The 23,297-nt window shown below is 42.2% G+C and overlaps 4 protein-coding genes across 5 annotated transcripts in view; 3 read left to right on the top strand and 1 right to left on the bottom strand.

Moving 5' to 3' along the window:
• Positions 1–4,487: 4,487 nt before the first annotated feature.
• Positions 4,488–11,091, top strand: LOC106606393 (tripartite motif-containing protein 16-like protein; the record flags this gene model as incomplete). Its single annotated transcript, XM_014202556.3, has 6 exons — positions 4,488–5,201; positions 6,892–6,987; positions 7,294–7,527; positions 8,935–9,106; positions 9,414–9,503; positions 9,764–11,091. Coding segments are annotated over 6 exons (1,932 nt in total), but the record flags the coding sequence as incomplete, so codon positions are not given.
• Positions 11,092–11,099: 8 nt separating this feature from the next.
• LOC106606392 (protein amnionless-like) lies at positions 11,100–12,901 on the bottom strand. The gene has a single exon (XM_014202555.3). It carries the CDS (start codon positions 12,839–12,841, stop codon positions 11,405–11,407), a length of 1,437 nt encoding a protein of 478 aa, XP_014058030.1. The 5' UTR covers positions 12,842–12,901; the 3' UTR covers positions 11,100–11,404.
• Positions 12,902–13,657: 756 nt separating this feature from the next.
• On the top strand, positions 13,658–18,189 carry LOC106606391 (Golgi apparatus membrane protein TVP23 homolog B). Of its 2 annotated transcripts, XM_014202554.3 has the most exons (8): positions 13,658–13,912; positions 14,040–14,160; positions 14,577–14,662; positions 14,827–14,971; positions 15,217–15,306; positions 17,147–17,272; positions 17,467–17,595; positions 17,816–18,189. In XM_014202554.3, the coding sequence occupies exons 2-8, from the start codon at positions 14,149–14,151 to the stop codon at positions 17,837–17,839; spliced, it is 612 nt and encodes a 203-aa protein (XP_014058029.2). In that variant the 5' UTR covers positions 13,658–13,912; positions 14,040–14,148; the 3' UTR covers positions 17,840–18,189. The 2 variants fall into 2 exon arrangements, with proteins under 2 accessions (XP_014058029.2, XP_014058028.2); XM_014202553.3 differs by having other exon boundaries at positions 13,695–14,160.
• A 236-nt stretch (positions 18,190–18,425) lies between these two features.
• Positions 18,426–23,297, top strand: part of LOC106606389 (exocyst complex component 7) — a 21,684-nt gene continuing 16,812 nt past the window's right edge. Inside the window, exons 1-5 of the mRNA XM_014202549.3 lie at positions 18,426–18,512; positions 18,869–18,934; positions 19,280–19,464; positions 22,232–22,337; positions 23,028–23,235. Coding sequence (XP_014058024.2) covers positions 18,453–18,512; positions 18,869–18,934; positions 19,280–19,464; positions 22,232–22,337; positions 23,028–23,235 — 625 coding nt within the window. The 5' untranslated portion in view covers positions 18,426–18,452. The remainder of the gene's footprint in view (positions 18,513–18,868; positions 18,935–19,279; positions 19,465–22,231; positions 22,338–23,027; positions 23,236–23,297) is intronic.

Raw genomic sequence — 23,297 nt, 5'->3', positions numbered from 1 at the left:
ACTGTGCTCCTGGTGTCAGTACATGGGGCATGTTAGGTACCGTACTACCATCCCCTGAGACTGTGCTCCTGGTGTCAGTACATGGGGCATGTTAAGTACCGTACTACCATCCCCTGAGACTGTGCTCCTGGTGTCAGTACATGGGGCATGTTAAGTACCGTACTACCATCCCCTGAGACTGTGCTCCCTGAGACTGTGCTCCTGGTGTCAGTACATGGGGCATGTTAAGTACCGTACTACCATCCCCTGAGACTGTGCTCCTGGTGTCAGTACATGGGGCATGTTAAGTACCGTACTACCATCCCCTGAGACTGTGCTCCCTGAGACTGTGCTCCTGGTGTCAGTACATGGGGCATGTTAAGTACCGTACTACCATCCCCTGAGACTGTGCTCCTGGTGTCAGTACATGGGGCATGTTAAGTACCGTACTACCATCCCCTGAGACTGTGCTCCTGGTGTCAGTACATGGGTCATGTTAAGTACCGTACTACCATCCCCTGAGACTGTGCTCCTGGTGTCAGTGCATTTGTTAAAGACAGGATTTTTACATACATGAGCATATGGTCAATTGTTTGTATTTGTTTAATAATCCATTAGACATAGGCCGGGATTCAGTACAAGACACGTTTTAGCGCAGTGCACCATAACAGGTTTTTAAAGGTAATTTACTCTTTAGCCTGTATACACAGCTTTTACAATGAATGCGATCTCCACAAACTTCTGGGAAAATGCCTTTAAAAAGCACATTGTCGGCTGTATAGTGAGTGCTATAACGCACCTTGCGTAGAATCCCAGCCAAGGTCTGAAATCCATAGTTTTGTATAGATACTTCCATTGTTGACGTTGATGGTGATAATGTATCAAATTTGTAGGATGGTTACGAGTCACAGTCAGGCTGCCTCTCCAATTCGCTACAATATTACCATTATTTGTGCATTACCAGTTCTCTGCTATCAAGGCATTTTTTGTACCCGTTGACTGGTTTGGCTCGGGTCATTCAGCTTGCTATGCATTGTTCCATTTTGTACCAGTACATTTGTTTACCCACAGTATGCCAGGTCAACCACTTTCAGTTTGGTTCACTGATAAAGGAGGCCAATTGCTTTTTTTCATTGAAAGTTGACGCTATGTGAGAATGGTAAACTAAACGCGTACTGAGTGGATTATTTAATGTTTCCATAGGTAAAAGTCACACACAGTTAAATCCATTGTCATAGTTATTTTTGCTGATGATTTTCTGATACAGTATGTAGATGTCCAGCATATAGGTCTACCCCCAGGACGTTTTGATTTACAATATTGTCATGTCATGTTGATCACATAATTAACCATGTTACACTACACTATGGAAGTTTAGTTACTAATTCGTCAAATGTTGGCTTGAAGGTTAGCTGTATGGTTACATATGTTTGTTTGGTATGATGCTAAAGTAACTGTCCATTGAAAATCTCACTTTTAAAAGTTCATATTCTGTTTAACTCATACCCAAATAATGTTGTTGACTCATCCTATACTCGTATTTGTGGCCAAAGCATACATTTGAGAAAAAAAAGACTTAAAACCCCACCTCAAACAGACCGTTTAAAAAATGCTTGCTATTTCCTCATAGAGGATGATGTCATCCTCCTAAGCAGGATGAGCTGGCCAATCAGCGGTCTACTAGCATTCCTATTTTTAATGATCAGTATATGGCCACACCGTTTTCTTGTTGGGGTACGGCCGCACCATTCCAACACAGAAAAGCTGCTTTTTAACATATTTAATTAAAACATTTGGGAAGGAAAAGTATATTCACTCATTATATTGTAATTCATTATAGGTCCTATTTCGTAGAAACCTGGAACACTGGATATTACTTTAATCCATTTCATGAAACTACACAAGTCTTGAGTTTTAGGAGTGTAATATGTTCTGCTTTTTCTCATGGTTATGGGGACATGTGCCTCTTTCTGTACAATGATGTCATTTCTGGAAACTATTTCTGTCCATTTAGATTAAAGGACCCATTTTGTCTGAAGAGCACCCATAAGAGGCTAAAAGTTCTCTATTGCCTCTTTAACCATCATTGTAGTCTTCAGTCTGCACTGTATGTCTATGGTATGTTCTGTATGTCTCTGTTCTGATCACGTGACGAAGTCTTCCCAATAATATTGTATGTGTCATTGGTTTTGGTGTTTGATTTTATCAGATGCACTTGAAACCTAAACAATGTCCACATTGAATGCCTAATTTTTTTAAAGACTCAAACAGTGTTTTTAAATAAACAAATATACTAATATGTCCTTCTCTGCATTGTGATGTGAAGCTGCAACAGACAGGACTCTGACTGAGGCAGGCCGCTCCAGGGTCTAGGATCAGCTACCCCCACTACAATCCTAACCTTAACCATTAGTGGGGGAGCAAATTCACCCTGCACCCAACAGGCCTGGGAGTAATTCTCATTAACTTCGTCAACCTGCATCCCGATTCTCTGTCCTTTCCCCCGACATGTTCAATTGTGCACTCCTCATGCATGTAAATGCATTTTCACAAAATGAATGATGCCAACCCTCAGTTTTAAATCCTTGAAGCGAAATAAACTAGAGCACACTTCCAGAAAAAATGAAAATTGGGATGTAGGAAGAGGGATAGGGGAAACAATGGGGGGGTCAGAGGTTATGGGTCATTTAAGTAAACTGATACTCAGAGGCCCAAGATCGTTCCCACTGATTAATATGTGCACAGCAGGTAAGGACTGTTTTGTCAATCAAGGATATTATTGAGTCATTTTCCAAGTGTACATTAAATTAGAACTAACTGGATCACAACATGAGCTTGGATTTTTGGTCATAACCGGTCATTGTACCTGACTTCAGACATTCCCATTCAATGTTCTATTATTATTTTTCTATGCCAGACTTACTCTCATTGTTTACAATGGCTCTATATCCAGACAATCTACTTCCTGTTTACATTTCCTGTTTATATTGAATCTAGCCTAGTCTGGGTCTAAACTAAATTATTCCATTTTAACTAAAGTGAAACAGAGCAAATTAGTCAGGCTTAACCTAGCCCCTCCCCGAGATGTATATGAAAGACTAATGTGTGTTAGATTTCCAAAATGTAAAAATAATTCTGTTCAAAATAAACCAGTTCAGTCTCTCACTACATTATTGTAAGATAAGTTGGAGTATGGTTATAAATAGTCGCAGGAAGTTAGGGTGCGGCGGGAAAATAATGTTGTCTAGAAACATCCCTTTCTTTAATCAGAAGGAAACACTAGGTAAGGCCTGGTCACTGTGGTTCCTTGACTTCCTTAACTTTGCATTACAGTAGTGATACAGTATCTCCAGACACTGGATGACTCTTCTGTGATCATGTCAACCATAACAGCATCTGAAAAACCTTTTATCTCAATGTATGTCAGTCTGTTAGTTATTCTCCTTCATCTACTGTGAATATATAATAACTTTACTGTAGGACCAGTCATTCCAAACACATTGTGATGACTCCTGAAAAGCTAACTTTTCAGAGATACAGGTTTCTACAGGATGTTGACATTCCAGTTTTCACAGATTATATTGCAGAAGACAGTCATCTCAGCTGACCCAGATCATCTTTGTTGATACAACATTCTTTTTTTTCTATGAAACGCTATTATTAGATAACAGCTTTGGAATTGCCACGTCTGGGATGTCCTATGAGGGAGTGTGGCTGTACATGAATGATTTCATGATTCATAATAATAGTCATTTTGGGGGTGCTTATATTGTATTTGTCCTGTTAAAACAGAAATCTCCACATTCCTTGCCCTCAATACCCACTTCCCCCTTCTCTCCACTCAAACCAACTCAGCCTTCCCTGAACCCAACTGAATGAGGGAGGAGAGAGTGAGAAAAGGAGAGAGATAGAGAGAGAGAAGGGAGGAGTGTAACAAGAGGAGGCTCCTGCCTCTGCCGCTGACTCACACGGATAAAGTTATTAAGGCGCGGTCCTCAGTTCTGTTCTTGTCTTCTCACTAAATTATCTTGAGTTAGGGAGCTGGACAGAGAGTTAGAGAGGAGAGACTTACAGAGAAACAGACAGACACTTAGTGTGTGAGAGTTAGGGTGAGAGACGGTGAGAGAGAAACAGACAGAGAGCGAGAAAGTGTTTTTGAGAGAGAGAGAGAAAGCGACTTACTGAGCGAGAGAATAGGAATTATAAGAGTAGTGAGGCCTGTATAGGATGTCATGATAGACTAAGACGTGAGGAAAGATCGGCACTGTCTGCCTGTTGAGGCCCTGACAGAGGCCCAGCAGTCACACCCTGCAGCCTGAAGTAGAGAGGAGAGAGTGAGGGAGGTACTGTGTCTTGGCACACCAGCATCACACAGGACATCCACAAACCAGAGAAAGAGAACATGGAGACCCTCATCAAGAATGAAGAGAATACAGAAGAGAGTCATCCCACAACTGGAAGCAAAGATGTCACCACATCCATGATGAACATGTGGGACCTGAACCTAAACCAGGAACAAGAGGACCCAACAACAACGCACGATAAGCCAGGGAAGAACACCCAGCCTCAGAACCAGGAACAAGAGGACCCGACAACAACGCACGATAAGCCAGGGAAGAACACCCAGCCTCAGAACCAGGAACAAGAGGACCCGACAACAACGCACGATAAGCCAGGGAAGAACACCCAGCCTCAGAACCAGGAACAAGAGGACCCGACAACAACGCACGATAAGCCAGGGAAGAACACCCAGCCTCAGAACCAGGAACAAGAGGACCCAACAACAACGCACGATAAGCCAGGGAAGAACACCCAGCCTCAGAACCAGGAACAAGAGGACCCCAACAACAACGCACGATAAGCCAGGGAAGAACACCCAGCCCCAGACAAACTCTAGCGGGTTTACTGTCACCCCAGAAGATGTGCTGTGTGACTCCTGCATCGAGATCCCGCGCCGGGCCCAGAAGTCCTGCCTCACCTGCCTGGTGTCATACTGCGAGGCCCACCTCAGACCCCACCTGGAGAACCAGAGGTTCCAGAATCACCGACTGGTGGAGCCCTTACAGGACATCGAGTGTCGCACCTGTGAGGAGCACCGGCTACCGCTTGAACTATACTGCCTGACGGACGGCTGCGGTGTGTGTGTGTGCTGCGAGTGTGAGGGACAGGGGCATCTGGGGCACAGTACTGTACCTGTAGAGGAGGCTCGAAGACAGATCCAGGTATTGGTAACATTTATATTTTACCAGTGGAGGCTGGTGGAGCGAGAAATAGGGAGGACTGGATTCTTTGTAATGGCTGAGCACGTCCTCCCCTTTCTCCCTCCACCAGCCTCCACTGTTACATACAGACACACAACGCACATTTCACAGACAGTGGGTGATAACTGTATGAGTGATCCCTTTTTTCTGGCATGGACATGTTGTTTTGGGTCGTTCCACGAAAACACTGCCTTTTGCATCCCTTTGATATTTTAAGTAGAAATTGTGCACCAATATTACATTTTAAAAGCTTGTTATATTAAATGACGTGTCCTTTAATATAGACCACATGGAGAATTCAATAAATCTTTAATATGAATATAATCTTGATTACCCAGAAGGGAAATTCTCGCAAAAGTTGAATCACATGAATCTGTCCACGGCAGATTAATATGAAAAACGATTTGTTAAAGTGCCAAAATTCACAATTGTGACATGTCACTCCTTGCACCCGCTGTGGCTTCTGGGAAGATTTGAACCCACTTAACCCCAACATTCAGCATCATTGTAAAGCCCTGGTTATGTTGTTAACAAATTCTTGTCTGGAGATGATTATTTATTTCATGTGATTAATGATTACTTTATGTCGGTCCCTCATTTTAAGGTCAACCCTGTTACGTGAACTGAACTCTCGATTTAATATGGTGAAACTATTCAAGGGGAAATCGTCTACCCGGTTACGTTCAACTCTATTGCCTTATTTGGCACTCAGCAGTTGAAACAATAATAAAGTGTTTTCCCCGCCCCTGTTTCGGTACAAAGCTGAAGGATGGGCCTGGAGAAATAAAACCACTCTCAAATTCATAGACAGAGCTATGGATGAAAGGACTGACCATCAATGATATGAAAATTATAGCTTTAAACATGTTTTGAGGCTAAATAGTGTGTTTACATTTACTTTGTTTACAAACATTGCAGTAAAACACACTTATATTTTGGGTTCTGATGGGATATGACAGTTGAACTAAACTAATGAAACATTTCTAAGTTATATTCTTCAAGAATCAATGGGTACATATAATTAATTTATAGGTAAAAAAAATTCCTTCAGCAACTGCTGATTGCCCCTTTCATAGGTACTTCCTGTTGTCTTTTTTTTTTACCTCTTGAGATGGGAAAACTAGTTTTGTATTAAGTTATTTCTGACAGAATGTTAAAATTTGGTAAAACCAAACTTTTTTTTATACCAAGTTACACTTCTCAAAAGGCACCGGGTTGGTGGAACAACCCACATGTTGTTGTTTTGAAGTCCAAAACTCCTCTTTTTAGTGTCAGTATTGTCTAGTGATCCAGGACACGGTGTAGGGAGCATAGGATAGGGAGTCTCCAGGCAAATTAGTACGTTTCTCTGTGATAAGAAACATTCTGTGTGACATGTGATACGTACAGACTGCCCATTGTTCTGTTCCAGTAGGTTGCCCTCTCTCAAAGCTACTGTAGTAAATAAAGCAAATACATTTCCCATGGGCTGTGCTGGTAACCTGGCATTGGTCCCATCACATGGTACTCTTTAAGAAACAGAGCCGTGTGTGTGTGTGTGTGTGTGTGTGTGTGTGTGTGTGTGTGTGTGTGTGTGTGTGTGTGTGTGTGTGTGTGTGTGTGTGTGTGTGTGTGTGTGTGTGTGTGCGCGCATGCGAATGATTGTCTATAGACAGAGCTGCAGAAGAAACAAGGGGAGATTATGAAGACCGTCTCAGTGGCAGAGAATGCCATTGGCAAGCTACAGAGCAACACTGCATCCATAGAGGTACGCCACTGAAAAGTAATTTTTTACTACACCCGCATTACTTTGACCATTTCCTCTGACCTTAATGAACCTTAAACACACAGCTGATACAACTAAGCACCTCCTCCTCTCCTTTAAAAAAAAGTATGTCACACATTCTCTCCATACATTCTTTCCCCACGTTCGCCTATTGCTCATTTATCACTTATAACATCGTCTCTGATCTTAATGAACCTCGAAACATACAGCTGATACACATTTACAAAGTACTTCTCCATTCCTCCTCTTTCTCTTAATCACATATTCCCTCCATCTTTCTCTCCCCAGAGCTCGGTGGCAGGGGTACGTGCTGTGATGGAGCAGCAGTTCTACCTGCTGCAAGGGGCCGTAGAAGAGGCCCGGAGGAGGGCCACGGAGGTTCTGGAGGGGGAGCAGAGGCAGGCACTTAGCCAGGCCGAGGGCATCCAGGCCCACCTGGAGCAGAAGAGCCAAGAGCTGAAGAAGACCCTGGCCAGAGTGGAGAGACTCTTCAGGAACAAGAGGGACATAGACTTCCTGCAGGTGAGAGACTGGGGCCTGGGGTGAAACTTATCCTATGTACAGACCTTGGATCTCCTTCAACCTTAACCATTAGTGGGGAAAATGCTAAACTGACCCAAGATCAGCGTCTAGGCCGGGGCAACTTTAGAGTATACCAGAGAGGGTTGGGTTTAATTCAATTTCAATTCCGCCAATTCAGGAATTAAACTGAAATGTGTAGGAAAGCATTGATGAAAATGAACCGACTGAATTTAAATTGAATTGAGCCCAATCCGTGGTGAGTGTCACACATGAAATGAAACAGAACGCATGCAGCTAGTGTTGTTGCTGAAAAGCACAATATCAACCTGCTGCCTTCAAGTCTCCTGTGTCATGATACTGTGAGAGGTATTTTATTTATTTTTACATTCTATTGGTTGATGGTATATACTGCGTTGAATATTTATTGACAAGACATTTCAGCTTAAAATGTTTAATTAATTTGTAAAAAGTTAGAAAAACATAATTCCACTTTGATATTATGGGGTGTTGTGTGTAGGCCAGTGATAAAAAAATCGATCTTGAATCCATTGTAAATTCAGGCTGTAACACAACACAATGTGGAAAAAGTCAAGGGGTGAGAATAGTTTCTGAAGGCACTGTAGATGTACATGTATTTTATAGGTTGATGGTATATACTGCATCCTACTGCGGTGTTTGGAAATGCCTCATTTTGAGCCCTATCCTGAGAGGACTAATATAGGAACCCATGTCCCTCTTACCCTTTGCCTCAGTTTCCCCTATGATCTGTTAAATATTGTCTTGGTCAGTAATTTTGACTCGTCTCGGTCAGCGATTTTGTAATGTACAGTTAAGTCACCACAATGTTTATTGTGGCAGTCAGTGTGTTGACAGTGTCCACAGTGTGAGGGAAGTGACAGGTGGGAGGAGCTATAGGAGGAAGGGCTCATTGTAATGACCGGAATGGAAGTTAAGGGTTTCCATATGTTTGATGTGTTTGATACTTTACAGTGATTCCATTCCAGCCATTAGAATTAGCCCGTCCTCCTACAGCTCCTCCCACCAGCCTCCACTGCTTACCATAGACACTTCATTTAGATTTTGAAAGGATTTGATAGGTATTAACAGTATAGCCAAGAACCCACCTAGCCTATTCAAGGGAAAGCAATACTACCATATTGCTTTAACCTATCTGAAATGTCTCAGGGGTAGAGGTTTGGGGTTATTTCTGGACGGGACCCTATGGTGCATCCCAAATGTCACCCTAGTTCCCATATAGTGCACTACTTTATAGTACACTACTTTGCATGCTGTGATGGAGCACCAGTAGTGCACTATACAGGGCATAGGGTGTCATTTGGGAAGCAGGTATAGCTGTCTTAGTAGTGTGACAGTATTGTGAGTGGCTCCTCCTGCTGGTGATTGTAGGAATACTCAGAGTGGAAGACGGGGGCGGTGGATGTCTGTCTGCCTGGGCTCTACGTCGGCCTCACAGATCGCCTGGCCTCCTTCAGCTGCCTGCTCACTGAGTCCACCCAGGAACTGTGTGACCAGCTCAAGGCTACCTACAGGGACAAACTGAAGGACATCTGCAGGACTGGTGATGAGTGTACACATTTTAACCAGGGCTGTGTTCATTAGGCACAAAACAGAACAAAACTATAGAAGCCTGAAAAACTGCTCATTTTCCTTTGTTTGTTTTTTTGTTGACATATGCTGTTTCATGACATAATGAAAACAACCCAAGTTGTTATTGAAAAAGAGAATATGCTCCCAGTGACTTAGCTAAATAAAAGTTAAATGATGGTTGGATAAATATCCATAGTCTTCCCAATGCATTGTATTATAGAGAGTACTCTATGTATTACCTGAAGGGTAACTTCCCTTTCTCCTACACTGACCTACAGAGAAACTGGGCATTACAACCATGGTCCATCCCAAGATGTCAAAGTCTTTTTCACTGCCTGAGCCTAAGACGCGAGACGACTTCCTCAAGTGTAAGATGTATTTTTTTTATTGCATTAGCAAACATTTCTAATTTGATTTGCATAGCTAGTGCTCTTCACAATGAGCTAACCCTTTTGAGAAATAGCCTGACTTGGTGTAACCTTCACGTGTATTATAGCGACGTAGGTAGCCTTTGAATAAGTATGTATGTGTTTGTATTGTCCCTGCATGTGTCCTGTGCTGGCGACAAATCCATTTTCCCCTCTGATGATTAATAAAGTTTATTCAATTAAATGTGTCTACTTGGCAGATGCCAGCAGTCTGACCTTTGACCCAGACACTGTCCACATGTTCCTGAGACTAACCGAAGACGACAGGAAGGTGACCAACACCACGCCCTGGCAGCACAGCTACCCAGACACGCCCGAACGCTTTGAGTACTGGCGCCAGGTGATGACCTCAGAGAGCCTCTACCTGGGCCGACACTACTTTGAGGCAGAGCTGAGTGGGGAGGGTGTGCACGTGGGACTCACCTACAAGAGCATAGACCGGAAAGGCGTGGAGAGAGGCAGCTGCATCACAGGAAATGACTTCTCGTGGAGCCTCGGAAGGGAGGGGCGAAGCTTTTCCACTTGGCATGCTGATATGGAGGCGGTCGTGGAAGCCACAAGTGTGTTCACGAGGATCGGCGTCTACATCGACTTTGACTCAGGCTCATTATCTTTCTATGGTGTGACTGACGTCGCTATGACACTCCTCTACAGGTACAAGGCTGAGTTCATGGAGCCCTTGTATCCTACTGTCTGGCTCTCAAAGAAGGACAATGTGGTGTTATTGGTCGGTCCTAAGGACCCCCCACTAATGAAGAGCTCAACTCTGCCTGCCACCCCCATCACTCCCATGGCAACATCAGCTCCTGTCACTCTGGAATCATAATACTTTGACTGCAGTAGTGTAGTTAGGTTAGAGAGGTGGACCAGTACACATTTCTGTTTCTCACAAATACAATAAAGTATCTATTCTATTCATAAGCAGTTGCCTTAAGTGACTGATACTGTACTTATTTAACAGGACACAGCATCAAGTATCACAAGACAACAGACAGGGACTTTACAGGGGGTGTCTGCACTCATCCAGGACCTATATACTAGGCGGTGTCAGAGGAAGGCCCAAAAAATTCTCCAGACTCCAGTCACCCAGCTCATAGACTGTTCTCTCTACTCCCGCACGGCAAGCGGTACTGGAGTGCCAAGTCTAGGTCCAAAAGGCTCCTTAACAGCTTCTACCACCAAGCTAGAAGACGGCTGAACAATTAATCAAATAGCCACCCGGACTTTGTTTTTACACTGCTGCTACTGGCTGTTTATTATCTATGTACAAAATTACCTCGACTAACCTGTAGCCTCCGCACATTGACTCGGTACCCCCTGTATATAGCCTCGTTATTGTTATGTAATTTTATTGTGTTACTTTTTATTTGACTTTTTACTTTAGTTTATTTAGTTAATATTTTCTTAACTCTATTTCTTGAACTACATTGTTGGTTGTTGTAAGTAAGCATTTCACGGTAAGGTCTGGACCTGTTGTATTCGGCACGTGACAAATATCATTTGATTTGATAAAGAACAAAACATGACACTGAGGGATTGAGTAATAACTTTTTAACTGCCGTTTTTATTGGAACAGGTTAGCAAGTGACTGACTTGCTAAATGCTATGATTGGTCTTTCATTGGCAAAAACATACTATGTTTATTTGACATTGTGCTGAGTACTAACTACCCAGATGAGTTCAAGGGGTGTCTTTCATTGTTGACTTTTTAAAATACCTAATACTTCATTTGAATTTAAGCATGAAACATTATTTTTACATTTCAGATATATTACAACACGTAAGAAATTATTCTCAGAAGAATGTGCACAAAATATTTACAGATACCATCACACACAGTCTCAGGCAGGGAAATCGATTGAGGTCTCGTTCTCATCATACGCGGGATTAACAAAATGCACACCTGACGGCGTCAGGGAGATAGAGTTGGCGGCTTCAGTCCCATAGATACCGGGTACTTCGGGCATCATGGTGGGCTTGTCGAAGATGGGGTTTTCAAAGCCGTGGTCCGTGAAGTCCCCTATCTCCTCCTGGCTTCTCCTTAAGCTGCTCAGAGAAGGGATGGAGATGGTGGGCATGGTTGGCATTTTTATGACGCCTCTGCGGAAGAGGACACCCAGGAGGGGAAGACCAATGACTACTATCAGGACCCCGAACACGGCTCCAACCACAACTCCTGCGTTGTCCCCTGCCCCGTCACCACTGGTGGCCCCAGAAGAGGCCTGGAACTCAGCCCCGGTTATTCCCAGGTTTGAGCCTTGGGCTTGGATGTCCTTCAATATGTCCCGAGCCAGGGCCTCTGCCACCGGACCAGACTCCCCATCCAGGAGCACGATCTGGATCTCGGCTGCAGCCGCACGTGGGATCACCCCAAGGAAATACTGAGATTTGAGCACCTTAGACATGCCTAGCTGAATGGATTGGTACGAGGGCAGACCAAGGAAGAGGTGCTGCAGTCGATTCCGATAAGACTCAAAGTTGAAGCCTGAGGAATACTGGATGGTGACGATGGCGCCGCACACGTCACAGCAATGTCCCGTGGGGTACAGTGGCTTCTTACAGCTCATAGGAGCGCATGTCACAGTGCCGCAGATCCTGTTGTGATTCGCAGAGTTCCCACAGTCGCAGCCAGAGGCATCACTGCAGCCAGAAGCCCCGACGCTGGGGGATGAGGTTCCGTGGAACTGCAGCCGGCCAGAGTGTGACCCCAGATAATGGGTGAACTCGGAGCTGCTGCTGAACTTCTTCCCCAGAATGGACACACTCTGGACAGGGACACTGGGCTGGTTGGAGGTGGTGTCCACGCGGAACGAGGAGCCAGCGCGGAACAACACGTTGTCATACTGGCAGGGTACGCTCTCCTCGTGTACCGAGAACAGGAAGCGACCTTTCTCCAGGTCGTCTAAAGACTCTGCCGCCTGCCACAGCGCTGGGTTGAACCACTGCAGAGACTCTGCATCTTTGAACTGGGCGGTGACACCCGCCCCGCAACCGGGGTCCCCTCCATTACTGACCGTGAAGCCGCCCCCCGAGGGAAGGATGAACTCTCCGTCCACCGGTAGCCGCATCTCCTGGACGGAGTGGACCGTCTCCACGTACACAGACACTTTCCTCTGAGCCGAGAACTGCACTATGTCGTTACCGCAGGGCACGGACCCTTTGTCCCAGTTGGTCTTGTTTTCATAGTTAGTGTCGGGTATCCACTGCTTGTACAGGGCGTCAGCTGCCCCAAACAGACAGAGACCGAGGAGAAGAAACACGTCTGGTGTTTTTGGCATCCTGAATGCTTGTGACAGAAGTGGATGGACTACGGGGTGACCTTTGTCTCTGACAGTGTGACTGTCACATGAGGGAGTGAGTGCACAGGTTCCCAGATTATGAAGTTGATGAGCTCTGGTAGACACTCATCTTTACCGGCTGGTCAAAGATTAACTGCTGCTGCACCCACAGCAATAATGCCCCAAAATAACAGTGTAGATGTCTCTATGAAAGAAAAGTGATTTGATTTAGGCCTACACCTTTTCATAGCCTTTATGCCTAAAAACTGTATGGTGAAAACTGTATAGTGTTAAAAGAAATTGCATCTACAGTAAAAGTAAAAGCTACTATAGTGAAGTTTCTTGTGACCAGCAGTGGAATTGAAATAAAGAAAAGTCATTGGGAACTCATCAGTGTTAAATCTAAACATTCTATGTTAAAAAAATAAAATAAAAAGATTTGTCAAACTCTGTTCCCATATACTCCCTTGATTGCGACCAGTCATTTAAGGCAGGGTTTCCCAAACTCGGTCCTGGGTCCTTCCTGTGTGCACATTTTGTTTTTTTCACTAGCACTACACAGCTGATTAAAATAACCAACTCATCATCAAACGTTGATTAACTTAATCAGCTTTGTAGCGCTAGGGCAAAAAACAAAATGTGCACATAGGACCGAGTTTGGGAAACCCTGGGCTGCGTTCAGTATTGAATTGAACGGAAACATTTCTGTACTGAACGACTAGTTGAAAAATATGAGGAGGTTGTGCTGTCCGCATGGCCACTGCCCTTTAAAAACGTCACTCATTGCTTCAAGCCACACCCACCAAATGGAAGCAAACCTTCATATTTACGGTCATAGGCGCAAACATACATCAAAGTCTGTTCAAGAACGTTTTGGGGAAACGTGTTGTTCAGAACTAACCGTTCTGCAACAATTGAACGCACCTCTGATATAGGGTCGTGTGGGCGCTATACATATTGGTGGTGGATTCCTTTTCTTGGGGGTGAAACGATTTGCAGATGATCAAGCTGGGTATGAAATGAAACCATTAAAAATGAAAGACCTGAAAATGATCAGTCTAATTACAAGCAGTAAGTTATGTTCAAGTTGAGGTAAAGATATCGCCATGAATATATTTTTTATGAATTAATAAATTAATTTATACAATTAGTGATATCCCATTTCACATCACATTAGATTTTCAAATCTCTGGTTCAGATTTGTACAAAGTTGCAATCGGGCAAGGTATTCTGCACCCATGAGTGGGGTCCTTCATACAAGCATGTTTGTTGTTTACCTACACGTCATCCGGAAGTGAGTGTCAAAGATGATGAGACTGGTGAGATCTCTTACTATTTTCAAACAAATAAGTTGTTTTATGTCTTTAATTATTGATGACACTATGCCTGGTAACGCTTTACTGTTCAAGTTGCTCTCATGGCGTTTTTCTTAGCTAACGATAGCTGACTTTGTGTTGCCCTACTTCAGTGAGCCTTACTAGCTAACTGTTAGCTAGCTTGCTCACTTAACTTCACTTGTTCTTTTAGCTAGCTACGTTTTTATGCAATTATTTGAATAGATAAACCTTTGTAAGGTTTTAAACCCGAACTATTTAGCTAGAATGCACAAATTACCCCAGAGCCATCTAATTAGTGTGTCACTCACTGTCATGTCATTTAGTTAGCTGTACAGTAGTAGCTATCTAAGTGTTAGCCACCTCAAAATGCGCCTCACAGCTCATTTCTTTCTTGAAAGGATTCACAGGAGGCAGATGCTCCACTCTTTGGTGACGACGACGATGATGCCCCCACCGCCACCAGACAGAAGAAATCAGAAATCAAGTGCGTTTTGGAAGTTGATTCACTATTGATGAGGAGTAACAGAACAAACGGATATGTTCATTTCAACCCATATCAGCTATTCTGACCTACCAGAACAAGAGATGTTGTTTTGCTGTAAATGTGAACTCTCTCTCGTGTGTGATCAAAACCTGCTCTTGTTTTAGGCATCCCCTGGCCGCGTTCTTCCATCTCTTCTTCCGCACCAGTGCCATCTTAGTCTACCTACTGTGTGAAATCCTGAGCAGTAGCTTCATCGTCTGTATGGTCACCATCATCCTCCTCCTTTCATGTGACTTCTGGACAGTCAAGGTGGGTGGGTTCTAACAGTTTGATGTGGTACAACTTCAATTTGGTGATACCCTTTTCACACTATTGTGTTGGCCTGGATATTTTCTTTTCACATTGCCCTTTCCCACATGTTTCCAGCAACTATGTTGGATGTGTAACCAGGCCAGGCTAGTACAGCACAGCTTGACAGAGTAGTGTGAAAAGGGTCAAAGTTGTGTGTTTTATAGGTCCAGTTGGTGAGTGATCCCATTGTGTTTCTTTCTCAGAATGTGTCTGGCAGGTTGATGGTGGGCCTCAGGTGGTGGAACCAGGTGGATGAGGATGGACAGAGCCACTGGGTGTTTGAGTCCAGACCGGTACGGTTGCACTATAGTCCATGACTATATTTGTATTTATTACGGCTCCCCATTACTCTGCCAGGGGTCCAAACACATTAAGGCACTTGCATATAAAACAAAAGATAAAACAGTCATCATATAACCACTACATATCTACAATACAAAATATATAATAGCATATTACAATATACGTGTGTGCTAGTACTTGTATGCGTGTGTCTGTTGATTTGTGTGTCTCTTCACAGTCCCCGCTGTTCCATAAGGTGTATTTTTATCTATTTAAAAAAAATAAGTCTGATTCTACTGCCTGCATGAGTTACCTGTTGTGGAATAGAGTTCCATGTAGTCATGGCTCTATGTAGTACTGTGCGCCTCCCATAGTCTGTTCTGGACTTGGGGATTGTGAAGAGACCTCTGGTGGCATGTCTTGTGGGGTATTACATTTACATTACATTTACATTTTAGTCATTTAGCAGATGCTCTTATCCAGAGCGACTTACAGAGCGACTTACAGTGAATGCATACATTTCATACATTTTTTCTTCTTCTTCCGTGTATGCATGGGTGTCTGAGCTGTGTGCTAGTAGTTTAAACAAAGATCGGTATGTTCAGCTCGTCAACACTTCTTACAAAAACAAGTAGTAATGAAGTCAACCTCTCACGCACTTTGAGCCATGAGAGATTTACATGCATATCATTAATGTTAGCTCCCCATGTATGTCCAAGGGCCAGCCATGCTGCCCTGTTCTGAGCCAATTGTAATTTTCCAAAGTCCCTCGTTGTGGCACCTGACCACACTATTGAACAGTAGTCCAGGTGTGACAAAACTAAGGCCTGTAGGAGCTGCCTTGTTGATAGTGTTGTTAAGGCAGAACAGCACTTTATTATGGGCAGACTTCTCCCCATCTTAGCTACTGTTGTATCAATATGTTTTGACCATGACAGTTTACAATCCAGGTTTATTGCAAGCAGTTTAGTCACCTCAACTTGGTCAATTTCCACATTATTCATTTAGTTGAGGTTTAAGGGTTGATTTGTCCCAAATACAATGCTTTTAGTTTTGGAAATATTTAGGACCAAGTTATTCCTTGCCACCCATTCTGAAACTAGTTGCAGCTCTTTGTTAAGTGTTGCAGTAATTTCAGTCGCCGTAGTAGCTGAAGTGTATAGTGTTGAGTCATCCTCTTACATAGACACACTGGCTTTACTCAAAGCCAGCGGCATGTCATTAATAAAGTTTGAAAAAAGTAAGGGGCCTAAACACCTACCCTGGGGAATTCCTGATTCTACTTGGATTATGTTGGAGAGGCTTCCATTAAAGCCTCTGTTCTGTTAGACAAGTAACTCTTTATCCACAATGTAGCAGGGGGTGTAAAGCCATAACACATACGTTTTTCCAGCAGCCGACTATGATCAATAATGTCAAAAGCTGCACTGAAGTCTAACAAAACAGCCCCTACAATCTTTTTTATCAATTTCTCTCAGACAATTTTTTTTTTACTGTAAAATAGCATTGTATCTGGTCAAACACCATTTTTTTTTCTCCCAGAAGGTTACTAAGGGTTGGTAACAGGCTGAGTGGAGTTGTAGTTGTGCCTGTATATTAGTTTAGTTTTCGTTTATTTATTCGCACCCACAAAATACAAGTGAAAGACAAACAGTGCAGATGAACAACAAGGTGAGTTTGGAAATCCAAGAGGGCTTATGAAAATTGCACCCACCCCAAAAAACGGTATATAGAAAATCAAACTGTTCAATCAATTAAACAAAGCACAGAGTCTGCGTCTCAAAGAATTGCAACAACTAAGACTTCTGTAGAACATCATCATGTGCTTATTTTTCCCAACTCTCTCTGTAGGCAACCAGTAGAAAAGTTCCAACCAACTCTGAATCACAGATCTTCTGGCTGGGTCTGGTTGTGTGTCCAGTCCTCTGGGTCATCTTTGTGTTCAGTACTCTCTTCTCCTTCAAGTTTAAGTGGCTGGTGGGTTCAGTACCTTTCCTTTCTCCATTTGAATTTAGACATCTCTATTTTCCTACTGGATAATTAATATGTCAAACCTAGTATGAAGCTAGCTATATGATTTGAACTTAAACAGATACATGCATTGTTTTGGGTTCTCAAAGAAACATAAATAATCACAACGCATTGCATTTTTATGTCATGTCCCCTTGCAGGCAGTGGTGATCATGGGTGTGGCCTTGCAGTGGGCCAACCTGTATGGATATGTGCGCTGCAAAGTAGGCGGGAAGACCAACTTGAGGAGCATGGCAACCAACTACCTTGGCAGCCAGTTCTTCAAACAGGTATATAGTTCTTATTTTAAAAACAGATCATATTAGACATTTCAGCTCATAGGTAGCAATTCGGAAGATAATAAACACCAACTCATTTTTCATTTAGACTACAATTGTATTTCCCATTTGAGATCGGCTTCAGTTGCAACATGGACTACTTTTGTCTGTGATAATATAGTTATATGATATTTCTGCCATCTAAACATTCATGTTTGTTTTGTTTATATAGGCAATGGCCAAACAGGGACCCTAGAGGTGGATGTGCAGAGAGAAGAAACATTAGCATTTCTGCTAATGTAATATTTTATGTTATCAAGAGGATCTTGCCTTGCTTTAACTGAGGCATAGGCTACTGTTATTTTTCTTAATTCCTGTTGAACAGGTGGAAGGCATCTCTCTATTCTGAGGGCACAGGGTTGTTTCCTACAGAGTCCTACAAACTGTAGTAGAAAACTAAGATACTACTAGGTTTCTTTGTATGTTTATTTAATTTGTTTTCCTGCTAAATATTCAAATTCAACCTAGTTAATGATTGATAACTGCTGATTGTAATATAAGACATTTGTAAATGTTATATTTACATAAAATGTCTGGGTGAAATGATTTTTTTTTTAAAGTGTGTGTGTGTCAAGTGAGTTGTAATAATGTCATGCAAAAAAATGTCCACACTAAATGCAGCCAAGCCAATGGAATTTGTCCTTGGAAGTTTGGCGCAAAGAAGCAGAAGCCACTTGACCAACCGTCAACAACCCTTTTAATCTGTATTTCAGTTGGCTAACTAATTTACCTGGCAGGGGGTGAACTGTTTTACAAATGCTTGACAATAAAATAGTAAAGTTATACCTAAGAAGGGAATTGTTAGCAGAATGACTGCGAGAGATGAAACATATTTGTGGAGAGAGAAGATTGAGGAGAAGCTCAAACGGGTAACGTTTGGCTCGCTGGCTAGTTAACGTTACAGTAGCTAACGTTAGCGTTAGCAAATCAAGTTATCATCCATGAACTAGGACTAACGTTAGCAGCTGTAGCTTGCTAGTAACACGCCTGGGTTAGGGTGTCATTCAGACCACACATTGGCTAGTGAACCCTTCACATGTCTGTCCTGATATTATATGACATTGCTTGCTAGAGGAGTAAGTAGACTTACTATTAACGTTTTGACTATTTGTATGAGAACTCACTTTAGCCTCATTAAATGGGACAATAATATTTGCTGTAGGAAGAGCTAACGTTAGCCAAATTAGATTAAACTAGCTAGCTACCAATCCATTTTCTTCTCAAGGATCAAGATCTGCTGACATTCGTTAGCGACAGCCTCAAAAGAAGTGAACAGCTGACTAAAGGCATGGTAAGCTAAATCTGAAAGCAAAGAAAACTTGAATCCTCTTACATAAGCTAGCTGGCTAACTGTTAGCTACCTGACTTGTGTCCAACTAACGTTACTGTCACAGATATTAATTAAATCAGTGCTTGACTTAGGCAGGAACTCACTGGAACTGAGTACCACACCTCAAATGTGCTACTACTTGAGTTTCTGCACTTCTTACAGAATATTATTAGCTAAAACGTATTGGTGAGTTAATGTATTGAATTGCAAATGAAGTAGAGTTCAAATGCCATGTCTTATTAAGATAGCTTCAGTTCTATGCAAGCTTTAACGTGAGACAGTGGAGCTCAAGGTGTGGTGTCCTAGGTGTCCATTCTCTCATCGTTGGAGGGCCGTTTGGAGCACCTGGAGAACTCGGTCATTCCCATGCACGACAGCACACAGAACCTACTGCAGCTGAAGGGGACAATGCAGAAGACATTATTCTACCTAGATGATGCCATCAGCCATTACCAAGCCGTCCGAGACACAGACAAGGTCATCATACAGGGGTGAGAGTAGGGAGAACAATGACACAAACACACACACAAGCCCCATATTTGACCTCGTATACCCTATTCACAATACTGTGTGGAGTTGGCCTGCACTGGCCTGGTTAGGTTACATTTAGTCTCTGGAATTATACTGGAAAAGGACAATGATCCAAGCCAGCACAGTTTGTTTAGGGAAGAAACGAGAGAGTGAAAAGAGTACTACTGATGTTCTGTTAATTTAGGTTCAGTATGATGTTCTGTTAATAGACGTTCGGTATGATCTGTTAATAGAGGTTCAGTATGATGTTCTGTTAATAGACGTTCGGTATGATGTTCTGTTAATAGAGGTTCAGTATGATGTTCTGTTAGTAGAGGTTCAGTATGATGTTCTGTTAGTAGTTGTTCGGTATGATGTTCTGTTAGTAGAGGTTCAGTATGATGTTCTGTTAGTAGAGGTTCAGTATGATGTTCTGTTAATAGACGTTCGGTATGATCTGTTAATAGAGGTTCAGTATGATGTTCTGTTAATAGACGTTCGGTATGATGTTCTGTTAATAGAGGTTCAGTATGATGTTCTGTTAGTAGAGGTTCAGTATGATGTTCTGTTAGTAGTTGTTCGGTATGATGTTCTGTTAATAGACGTTCGGTATGATGTTCTGTTAGTAGAGGTTCAGTATGATATTCTGTTAATAGAGGTTCAGTATGATGTTCTGTTATTAATAGAGGTTCAGTATGATGTTCTGTTAGTAGAGGTTCGGTATGATGTTCTGTTAGTAGAGGTTCAGTATGATGTTCTGTTAGTAGAGGTTCAGTATGATGTTCTGTTAGTAGAGGTTCAGTATGATGTTCTGTTAGTAGAGGTTCAGTATGATGTTCTGTTAGTAGAGGTTCAGTATGATGTTCTGTTAGTAGAGGTTCAGTATGATGATCTGTTAGTAGTCATTCAGTATGATGATCTGTTAATAGACGTTCGGTATGATCTGTTAGTAGAGGTTCGGTATGATCTGTTAATAGAGGTTCGGTATGATGTTCTGTTAGTAGATGTTTGGTATGATGTTCTGTTAATAGAGGTTCAGTATGATGTTCTGTTAATAGAGGTTCAGTATGATGTTCTGTTAGTAGAGGTTCAGTATGATGTTCTGTTAGTAGAGGTTCAGTATGATGTTCTGTTAATAGAGGTTCAGTATGATGTTCTGTTAGTAGAGGTTCAGTATGATGTTCTGTTAATAGAGGTTCAGTATGATGTTCTGTTAGTAGTCGTTCAGTATGATGTTCTGTTAGTAGAGGTTCGGTATGATGTTCTGTTATTAATAGAGGTTCGGTATGATGCTCTGTTAGTAGAGGTTCGGTATGATGTTCTGTTAATAGAGGTTCGGTATGATGTTCTGTTAGTAGAGGTTCGGTATGATGTTCTGTTAGTAGACGTTCGGTATGATGTTCTGTTAGTAGACGTTCGGTATGATGTTCTGTTAGTAGAGGTTCAGTATGATGTTCTGTTAATAGAGGTTCAGTATGATGTTCTGTTAGTAGTCGTTCAGTATGATGTTCTGTTAGTAGAGGTTCAGTATGATGTTCTGTTAATAGAGGTTCAGTATGATGTTCTGTTAATAGAGGTTCAGTATGATGTTCTGTTAATAGAGGTTCAGTATGATGTTCTGTTAGTAGAGGTTCGGTATGATGTTCTGTTAGTAGAGGTTCGGTATGATGTTCTGTTAGTAGAGGTTCAGTATGATGTTCTGTTAGTAGAGGTTCAGTATGATGTTCTGTTAGTAGAGGTTCAGTATGATATTCTGTTAATAGAGGTTCAGTATGATATTCTGTTAATAGAGGTTCAGTATGATATTCTGTTAATAGAGGTTCAGTATGATATTCTGTTAATAGAGGTTCAGTATGATATTCTGTTAATAGAGGTTCGGTATGATGTTCTGTTAATAGAGGTTCAGTATGATGTTCTGTTAATAGACGTTCGGTATGATGTTCTGTTAGTAGAGGTTCGGTATGATGTTCTGTTAGTAGAGGTTCAGTATGATGTTCTGTTAGTAGAGGTTCGGTATGATGTTCTGTTAGTAGAGGTTCAGTATGATGTTCTGTTAATAGAGGTTCAGTATGATGTTCTGTTAGTAGAGGTTCAGTATGATGTTCTGTTAGTAGAGGTTCGGTATGATGTTCTGTTAGTAGAGGTTCAGTATGATGTTCTGTTAATAGAGGTTCAGTATGATGTTCTGTTAATAGAGGTTCAGTATGATGTTCTGTTATTAATAGAGGTTCAGTATGATGTTCTGTTAGTAGTTGTTCGGTATGATGTTCTGTTAGTAGAGGTTCAGTATGATGTTCTGTTAGTAGAGGTTCAGTATGATGTTCTGTTAGTAGAGGTTCGGTATGATGTTCTGTTAGTAGAGGTTCAGTATGATGTTCTGTTAGTAGAGGTTCAGTATGATGTTCTGTTAGTAGAGGTTCAGTATGATGTTCTGTTAGTAGAGGTTCAGTATGATGATCTGTTAGTAGTCATTCAGTATGATGATCTGTTAATAGACGTTCGGTATGATCTGTTAGTAGAGGTTCGGTATGATCTGTTAATAGAGGTTCGGTATGATGTTCTGTTAGTAGATGTTTGGTATGATGTTCTGTTAATAGAGGTTCAGTATGATGTTCTGTTAATAGAGGTTCAGTATGGGTCAAGGGAGAAGGACAGGGAGAATAGTCATATTTGTGTCAAATACATGACTGATCAACTGATCATTTTAGAATGAAATACATCATTTTGTACATGTGATTCTTTGCCAAGGCCTACAGGAAGACTTTCTGACTATCTAGCCTGTGTTCACCGACTCAAGAAAGCAGAGGCGTACTTTCAACAGGAAGACCCGGACGGGCCTGAGCTGAATATGCTGGTAACACTGTCTTCATGTATTTCTGTTGCCATCTAATTCAATCAAGCCAGGTTCTCTTTGTAGAAGTATGAGTACTATCAAACAGTTGGACAAGAGAATAGAGTATGCTTCGCTTCAGTGAAAGGGTGCTCATTAGTCACAAGATGCCTTATTTTACTAGAAGAAATGGTCGCTATTAAATCACTATATAGTCACTATCCAATAACTGTTAGATCCTCTGATTTGAACGTACAGCACACAGTGAGTGTACATAACATGAACACCTGCTCTGTCCATGACATAGACTGACCAGGTGAATCCAAGTGAAAGCTACCATCCCTTATTGATGTCACTTGTTAAATCCACTTCAATCAGTGTAGATGAAGGGGGGAGGTGACAGGTTAAAGAAGGATTTTTAAGCCTTGAGACAATCAAGACATGGATTGTGTATGTGTGCCATTCAGAGGGTAAAGGGCAAGAAAAAATATTGAAGTGCCTTTGAACGGGGTATGGTAGTAAACTAAGATCTCTAAACCACAGTTGGGTTCAATTCCAGTCATTTCAGGAAGTCCCCTGAAATTCTAATTTCAATTCTCTTCAATGCTTTTCAATGAGGAACATTTGGAATAGGAACTGACATTTGGTTGACTTTCTAAATTGACTGGGTTTGAAATGGAATTGACCCCAACACTGCTCTAAACGTTTTTGCAGAGAGGCCGTTTAGAGGGTGCCAAGTCACAGCTGGAGTCCGAGTTCCAAGTCCTGTTGGGGCGCTACAGCAAGCCAGTGCAGACAGTCAAAATCCTGGATGTCCTGGCCAAAAAGTCACTGAATGGGTCTGCAGGCGGAGTGGAGGAGGTACAACTCATACCCCAAACTAGGCTTCAAGACATCATCTCCATCTCCACCTGGCTGATAGGTAAGGTAGTGGTACTGCCCATCTCCACCTGGCTGATACTGTAGGTAAGGTAGTGGTAGCCC

The sequence above is a fragment of the Salmo salar genome, chromosome 06 (genome assembly GCF_965601325.2).
Source record: "Salmo salar chromosome 06, fSalSal1, whole genome shotgun sequence".
NCBI lineage: Eukaryota > Metazoa > Chordata > Actinopteri > Salmoniformes > Salmonidae > Salmo > Salmo salar.
The sequence above is the reverse complement of the archived record's forward strand: the minus strand, read 5'-3'. Positions and strand labels throughout refer to the sequence as shown.

Bases quoted from the DNA above. Each gene is read 5' to 3' on its own strand.
- LOC106606391 (XM_014202554.3), top strand. The intron at 14,663-14,826 runs GTGCGTTTTGGA...CTCTTGTTTTAG, and splicing joins CAGAAGAAATCAGAAATCAA to GCATCCCCTGGCCGCGTTCT. The intron at 15,307-17,146 runs GTACGGTTGCAC...CTCTCTCTGTAG, and splicing joins GGGTGTTTGAGTCCAGACCG to GCAACCAGTAGAAAAGTTCC.
- LOC106606392 (XM_014202555.3), bottom strand. From the start codon at position 12,841: ATGCCAAAAACACCAGACGTGTTTCTTCTCCTCGGTCTCTGTCTGTTT.